We start from the raw sequence: 8,582 nt of genomic DNA, 5'->3' as shown, positions 1-8,582 counted from the left end.
CCTGGTGCGCGACCCGGCCGGCGAGCTGGGCCGCGTGCAGGACTTCCTGGGCCTCAAGCGCATCATCTCAGACAAGCACTTCTATTTCAACCAGACCAAGGGCTCCCCTGCCTCAAGAAGGCGAGGGCAGCGGCCGCCCCCACTGCCTGGGCAAGACCAAGGGCAGACCCCACCCCGAGATCGATGTGCAGGTGCTGCGGCAGCTGCGGGATTTCTACCGGCCCTTCAACCGCAAGTTCTACCAGATGACGGGCCACGACTTCGGCTGGGACTGATGGCACCCTCTTGGGCTTAGGAAATATTGAGAGAGATTATATGTATGTAAAATGTACAGAAATCTATTTTATAATAATTTATTTTTAATTCATAAGCAATTAATTCACTAAGCTGCCTAGCCACACTCTTTTAGAGAGTCACGTAATCTGTTAACATTCCAAAGTGTTTTCTGATATTTTCTTGTCCTTGCAATGGATGGTGCTTCCATTTTTTTTTTCCTCCTTTGAGTTTCCTTTCTACCCATTCTATTTAAAGAAAAGCACAACTTGAGATTTTTGTTGTTACGGGTATGCAGCCTTCGATCGCTGTCTGGATTCATTTGTCATCTCCTTGTTCTGAAACTCCAGTTTCCCTGGCTGCCTGGCCACCTCTGGGAGCTCTGAGGTGACAGACTGCCACATGGCAGCTTCCTCGGCCACTTTCTGACACGTCCAAGGGCGCAGACTCCAGACCACAGTGCTAGGTCCGCCACCCCGCCCCCACACCCCCTCAAGTCCACTCAGCACTGGGGAGAATCGCTACTTTGGCAGGGACATCCATGTCCTCTTAGAGCCTGCTGGTGAGGGGTCAAGTTCATGGACTTTAGCTTTTGATTTTGAAGGCTGCCGCCTTGCCTCCTCTTCTGCCCCATCCCCAGTTCATCAACTGGCTTGAAGTGTATGTAAATGTCAGAACCCCCTCCGCCCCCGCCCACCACCCCACAGCACCTTTCCCAGGTCCTGTGCTTGGCTGCTGCTTTAGAAATAAAGATGCTCCCTTCTAATTTGCATGCGAGTGCATCATGCTCTGTTCTCAGGCAGACAGTCTCTGCCTTGACACACCAAAGAATCCCCCCGGCTAGCAGAATGACCAGCATAAACCAGGGGTGCTGGGTGTCAAGACCTCAAGGGGTCAGGTGCCTTCCCTCCTGACTCCACCAAGATGCCAGGACCAGCCCCCGTTTGGGGTCTGGAATTCCTCTCCTTGAAATTTCTAGCTCATCTCAGACAACATAGTCTGTAGCCAACAGCCAGACAGAACCAGGAGTGGCTCTTATAAAAAGAGACTGGGAACGCTGGCCCCGTGTTGCCTGTGACACTCGAGCCTGGGCTATCTCTTGTTCTAGCCAGGCCCCGGCAGGAGAAGTACCAGCCTAGTAGCTGCTGATGTGGAATGCTCTCCTCTGCTTCTCTCTGGAGGGAGAGGTGGGGTGGGAAGGCTGGGGGAGTCATTTGATGCTGACCAGCTAGTGGCTCTTGGGTAACCGTATAGCAATATGACATAATAATAATAATCTCTTCACTTGATCCTCAGTTTTCTAACCCAGAATGGTTCTACCATCAAAGAACTGTCATTTGCATTATACTTTCATCAAGGAATATATGGGAAGATGTGGTCAACCTGGTTGGGTTGCAATAGTTACAAAGGACACTTTTGTCTGTTCTATGCGATAACTCGCTCGCTAGAGAAACAAAACACTGGTCTTTAAGGGATGTCTTGCGGATAAGCTGGTTTGTCTTTGCCCACGTAGCTAGTCTGTGCTTAGCAGCAAAACTGTCATCATGTAGGTTGGGTATAGGAGGATGGACATGGGGAGGGGGCAGGGAGCTGTGCATTCCTGAGATGCTATAATCATTCCATAGCTTTGTTACTGCCTCTACCAAGCCGAGGTGAACCTGCACTTAGGGGAACGCCCATAATCACGGGGTGGTTCTCCCTTCTTGCTGCTTGGATGTCAAAGACATCCTCATAAGGGTGCTGATTGATCATGCATTTCTCCAGTCAGAAAGCTAATTAGAAATAAAACCGGAACACTGCCTCTTTTCCGTTACAGTAGAACATGGCTTCAAGTCCGAGTCAGTCCACAGCCACCACCTGCTCCTGCGCCGTCTGCTTTCTGGCCGCTTTGGTGCCCTGCTGTGGCACGTGATGTCCAGTGGCAGAGTAGTTCAGAGAAGGGCTTGCCACAAAGCCGTGGGGGAAATGCACACAAGCTTCTCCTTCCCCTCCGGGTCCCTGCTTGTCTTTTCAAGCTGGACCATTTTTGATTAAGTTGTTTATTCTCTGCCTTAAAACTGAAACAGGAAATCCTCAGCTTGAAGGAGGGTCATTTAGTCATGAACACTGAAGTGAGTCAAGGTTCCATTCTAGGTCAAATCCTTGAATCCAAACAGATGTTGATAATTAGCATTGAAGGACTAGAGTGAGTTTTTCTGTGGAAGACAAATAAATCATATTTCCTGTGCATCTCTTCCTAGGGGTCTGAGGGCTTGCGGTTTCTGACTGCTCCCGACAGCTCCCAAGGTTACACTCCATCGCGTGATACTTATTATAGGGCCCACATGCCTTCCTCCTGGAGAAGTCAGGCAACACATAAAATCAGGCCTTAACTTTCTTCCTGTTCCAGCCATCTGCAAGATCACCAACTTAACTTTTTCGCTGCTAGAAGGCAAACGCCATATCACCTCTTGGCAAATTTTGTCCTAACACACGTTTTGGGTTTCTTCCAGGTTACAGGAAAAGCTCTGATATTCATGAGGTACTCTTTACTCCACTCAGTATGTTTAAAAACAAACAAAAATGCTGAGAAAAAAATTGGAGGTTCCTGTTATTCCTATCTAGCCCACGCTGTCTTTGAGGTGTTTGTCCAGGAGTCTGTGAACTTGGTACGTGGGACCTGGAAAGGTGTTTAGGTACACAGACTGCATGATGAACATCTAGTTGGAAGATGAAGGAGGAGAAATTGTCTCCTTCCTCCTAGGAAGTCACTCTGAGTGACAGGTACATTATAGACATTGGAGAAACAGAGTGTCAGGTCCTGCCAGGATATTTTCATAAGAAAGGAAAAATGGAAGAGTCCATTCAACTAGAAACACTCAGTGTCAAAAAGGCCAAGGTGGAAGTCGATGTCTTTTTCTTTTCAGTTGATCAAGAAAGATGGTCAATAAAACTTCAAGGTGTGGTTAGATTTTTTTTTTCACTTTTATAACATTAATTTATGACTGAGTTTCGTTCAACCCAGTAATCTGAAATACTGTGCAAATCCTAGCTGTTTCCTCTATAACCTGGATGTTAGAATAGCCAATATGTACAAAAAGGAAAAAAAAAATTAAATCAAGTATTTTGTCCTATGTATAATACAAATTAATTTTACACAGAGAAAGATGTTTCTAGGAAAATGAAATTCTGGTAATTCATACTATTTCTTTGTATGAACAAATAAAATATATTTTACCAACTCGTGGGTACTTCTGTGTTTTATTATGTGTTGTGGATGGACAGGGAGGTGGTGGTTGTTGTTCAGTCACTAAGTTGTGTCCAAATCTTTGTGACCCCATGGACTGTTGCCCACCAGGCTCCCCTGTCCTCCACTTTCTCCTGGAGTTTGCTCAAATTCACATCTGTTGAGTCCGAAATGCTATCTAACCATCTCATCCTCTGGCACCTTCTTCCTTTTTCCTTCAGTCTTTCCCAGCATCAGGGTCCATATCTTTAGCAAACAACCTGTTTTCTTTTAACAAAGCATACCATCTCCATGGTTATGTGGTTTATTATTTACTACTTTAAACATTCGATTCATTCTTCTACTTGATATTTTAAAATTTTCAATTGAGATTTACTTTCTGGTGGCATTTTATTTTATTGTTATTTTCTAAAAATATTTATGTCTTTGGCTGTGGTCTTATTTGGTCTTAGTTGCAGCATGTGGGATCTTTAGTTTTAGCATGTGGGATCTGGTTTCCTGACCAGGGATCAAACCTGGCCCCCTACATTGGGAGACGGAGTCTTAGCCACTGAACCACCAGGGAAGTCCCTCTGGTTGCATTTTAAAGTAGCCGACACTAAGTTAATAAATTAAGGCTCAAGAATCCTGACCTCTTATTTTTGTTTGTTTTATAAGCCTCTTTATTGAGGCGAGATTGGTATACAAAAAATGTGCATGTTTAACGTATACCGCTGGATGAGTTTAGTGTAAGAACACACCCGTGAAACCAACGCCATAAACATAGCCATCACCTCCAAAGTCCCCCCCACCCACTATTTTTATTTATATTTTTGTGGTAAGAACATTTTACACAAGACCCGCCCTCTTAGCAAACTCTTAAGAATCCACTATAGTATTGTTAACTGTAGGCACTATGGTGTATATTAGGTGTCTTGGATTTAATTCATTTTGTGGAACTGAAATTTTATTCAATTTAAAAAGGAGACACCTTAACAGTTTCAAGTGAATAGCCATTCTCTCATGCCATAAAGAAGTGATCGTAATTAAAAGCATAAATATTAATAGAGCAAAAGCTAATTGATGCTAATAATTCCTAGTTATGTATAACTCGAACCATGTTTGCCATAAGCTAACCTCTGCTCCTGGCAAAGGTCACTCCTGTTGAAGGCTTGCACTTAACCTGAGATGTGCATTCTTGCCATGAAGGAGGGAAGAGAATTGAAGAGGGAACGATTTGCTTTTTGGGGTTGAGTCCAGCTTACCATTTTGGAAAGGTAGTGAGAAGAGCACCCCTCCAAATGGGGGGATGCCTGCTGCTCAGCTAAGAAACAGGTCTCCAGTTAACATTTGGTGTTGAAAAGCCTGCATTTTATAGAGCTCACTCCTTCAAACCCAGGAGTATGCCACTGGTTGATATATTTGTGGGTCTTGAGTGCTGACCTGACCTCGCACCCCAGCCCATCAATTTCTTGCTTTTTCTACAGAAAGGTAATAAAAGGGACCTAAAATCTACTCATTAACCTGATGGCACAGTTTAGAGCAGTATTTCTCAAGCTTGGGCAAATACTCGGATGACCTAGAGAGGTCTTAAAAATTACTGACGCTCTAACACACCTCAGAACAATTACATTAGAATCTCTAGGGGACAAGGCCCCAACACTGGTACAAAAGCTCCCTGAGCTTGGACTTGGAGGGCATTATGCTTAGTGAAATAAGTCAGACAGAGAAAGACAAATACTGTGTCATCTCACTTATGTATGGAATCTAAAAATGGCAAACTTGGGGAAATAGAGCAGAATGGTGGTTACCAGGGGCCGGGAGTGGAGGAAATGGGGAGATATTGGTCAAAGGGTACAACATTCCAGTTATAAAAGCTTGACTATTTAACATATAGCATGGTGATTATAGCTTATAATACTGTATTCTGTACCTGAAAGTTGCTAAGAAAGCAGATCTTAAAGGTTCTTTCTACAAACAAAAAAAGAAATGGCAGTTATGGGACAGGACAGAGGAGCTCGTATACTGTAGCCAGTCAGGCTCCTCTGTCCATGGGGTTTTCCAGGCAAGAATACTGGAGTGGGTTGCCATTTCCTCCTCCAGGGGATCTTCCCTACCCAGGGACCTAACCCAGGTCTCCTACATGGCAGGCAGATTCTTTACCTTCTGAGCCACTAAGGAAGCCCAGCTGATACAGTGGTGGTCATCAAATTGCAATTTAATTAATTTATTGATTGATTTGGCCACGCTGCATAACCTGGCAGGTGGGATCTTAGTTCCCTGACCAGGGATCAAACCCATGCCCCTGCAGTGAAAGCGCAGAGTCCTAATCACTGAACCACCAGGGAATTCCCTAAGTTACAATTTATAAACATATTCAATCAAGACATACCCTTACAACTTACACAATGGTATGTGTCAGTTATATCTCAGTAAACCTGAAAAAATTTTTATAATATGAAAATCTCCCCAACTGACTCTCTAATATGGAGCTGAGGCTGAGAGCCTTGGTTCTCTGTGTGTGTTTCTTGGACCACATCAGCATTCCCTGGGAACTTGATAGACACACAAATCCTCGGACCTGGTATCAGACCTACTGAGTCAGAAGCTCTGGGTTTCACGAGCTTTCCAGATGATTCTGATTCCTACCAAAGTCTGAAAACCAGCGTGTGAGAGCCTAGACTTCACTTCAGTTTAACACTGGAGAGCTTGGATTCTTCTTCAGGTACCTTTTCCTCTGCTCCGTGTTCTTTACTGAGAACAGCACTAAGCAGTCACCCCTTGGAACTCTGGGTCTTCTCTAAGGGAAAGTCCATCTGGCAGCATTTCAAACAGTGGTCATCACCACCTGGTGTCCCTCACTCCACTGGGTCCTCTTTGATGTGGCAGCCCTCAAGCTATCATCACTAACCTATTCCTGCTGCTGCTGACAAGCGCTCAGTTGTGTCCGACTTTTTGTGACCCCATGGACTGTAGCCCTCCAGGCTCCTCAGTCCACGGGATTCTCCAGGTAAGAATACCGGTGTGGTTGCTGTGCCATCCTCCAGGGGATCTTCCCAACCCAGGGATGGAACCCTGGTCTCTTATGTCTTCTGCATTGGCAGGTGGATTCTTTATTACTAGCGCCATCTGGAAAGACTGACCTGTCCCTGAAACTGCCCAAAAGTGGGATGACAGATTTATCATCAGGGATTTTAAAAAGAGAGCTCAAATCCTTGAAATCCCTAATGTCATCTTCCGGTCTCAATTCAGTCTTCACCAATATATTTCTGGCACTTTGTATGGGATCTATTGTTATTTCTCCTTATCCTTCACAACTGAATACACAGTTGACTTCCTCAGGGGTGCTGATGGGCCATTCAAAGTGGAAGATTCCTTCAGGGTCACCTTCTCAATTACAAGAAGCTTATCTGAACAGACAGTGCCCATCACTAGCATCTAGTTTTTTGTTTTTTTTTTTCATTCCCACTCATGTTTATTATACTGGGGGTTAAAGTTGATCAAGTGCTCACGGTACTGCCCAAGACTTGCTGTAGTCATACATCTGCGGGCTCAAGCCTGCCTTCTCCAGTTGAGAGCCTGGGATCGTCTGTCTTATGGGAACTAAAAGGGGCTTAAGGACCCCAGGGCATAGAGTCCTGAGAAAGGTGAGTAGAACACACTGATGCTCGTCCCTCCTCCCTACATATCTGTGCAGGTGTCAGAGGCTCTTTTTCATCTTTATAAAGATGAAGCTGTAACCATTCTCCACAAATCTTGACCTCAAAATTTGCGTGCTTTCTCTTTCGATATCTTTAGCAGAAGAAGGAGCACCAGACGCCACCACGTCTCCATCGGAAGCGTCAACAACAGAAGGCTCCGGAAGTCCTCAGGAAGGGGAGTCGTCTGATGGGAGGGAAGTTCAGAGATGCCTGTTTGGGGTGCGCTGTTCGCTATGACTTGGAGCAGGAAGAGGCTGAGGCCAGAGATGAGTTCATTCATTCAGTAAATATTTACTGAGTGCTTATGGCTGCTCCAGACACAACCTAAACAAGACACATTTCCTGCCTCGAGGAATTCTTGGGGGAGGCAAAGATGCAACTCAGTGTGATAAAGGGCGGTGAGGAGGTACTGTGGGAAGCCAGGACAGCGGGGGTCCAGCCAGACGTGGGGTGGGGGAAGGGAAGGGCCAAACCCTCGGACCGGTAGGATGCCACCAGGTGATTGGCTGGACGGTGGTCAGGAGGCAGAGGAAGAGAATCAATCCTTGCAAGAATGCAAATATGCAGGAATCCAGCCAATTGGAAACTGTAGGCGGATCCATGGGGACTTGCCCCTTGGGGGAGGGGCAAGAGGGTTCTAGAGGGGCCAACAGAAGATGGTATCACAGGCAAGTTCAAGCAAGCAAGCTCACTGCAGTCCAACTATTTTTGAGCTGCAAACTCCTCCAGCCAGTTGCGCCCCACCCCCCACCTCCCACCTATTTGGACGTCTCCCTGAGCATCTCCAATAAAAGCATGCCCCCAGTTGAAATCCATTCAATAGGTTCTCCTTTCTAAATCTTCCCTTGTCTCGCCTGCTTGTAGCACTCAAACCAGAAAACTTGGAGGCTTTCTTGGCATCTCTTTCCTGCACATTCCTCGCGTCCAATCCATCATGAGTCCTGTCAAGACGACTTCCAGAAGTCTCCCATATCCATCCACCCCTTCCTGTCCTCTGACACCTGGTACAAGCTGCCATTGCATCCGTGCACTCCTGCAGTCGCCCTGCACCTGGCCGCCCACGCGTTTCCTGCTGCTCCCTGCAAGCTCTTCTGCTCACAGAAGTTGGCAGCATCTTTTAACACAACTCAGATTGGACGGTGCACTCCTTTGGCTAAAAGCACTTAAACAGCCTCCCGTTACATTTCACATAAACCCAGACCCCCTCATTTGTCTTGGACATCCCTCCTTGGTCCCCTCGCTCCAGCTGCAGTAGTTTTCTTTCTCTCTGTGGATACTATTCTCCTAACTCCTTGCCCTGCTAACCAGACACTCACCTTTCAGATCTCAGCCCCCATCTGATTGAATTCCTCAGGGAGGGTCTCTTCTAACGGCCTGTGGTGGATGGTGACCCCTGTGAGCCA

General features: G+C 46.1%; 1 protein-coding gene across 1 annotated transcript in view; it reads left to right on the top strand.

Moving 5' to 3' along the window:
- Positions 1–3,493, top strand: part of LOC104990869 — a gene marked incomplete at its 5' end in the record, with an annotated part of 43,173 nt that extends 39,680 nt beyond the window's left edge. Inside the window, 2 exon segments of the mRNA XM_010843183.1 lie at positions 1–111; positions 113–3,493. Coding sequence (XP_010841485.1) covers positions 1–111; positions 113–275 — 274 coding nt within the window.
- Between the last annotated feature and the right edge of the window lie 5,089 nt (positions 3,494–8,582).

Source organism: Bison bison, unplaced genomic scaffold, assembly GCF_000754665.1.
Source record: "Bison bison bison isolate TAMUID 2011002044 unplaced genomic scaffold, Bison_UMD1.0 scf7180017864180, whole genome shotgun sequence".
NCBI lineage: Eukaryota > Metazoa > Chordata > Mammalia > Artiodactyla > Bovidae > Bison > Bison bison.
Note: the sequence above shows the minus strand (reverse complement) of the source record. Positions and strands in the feature narration are given on the sequence as shown.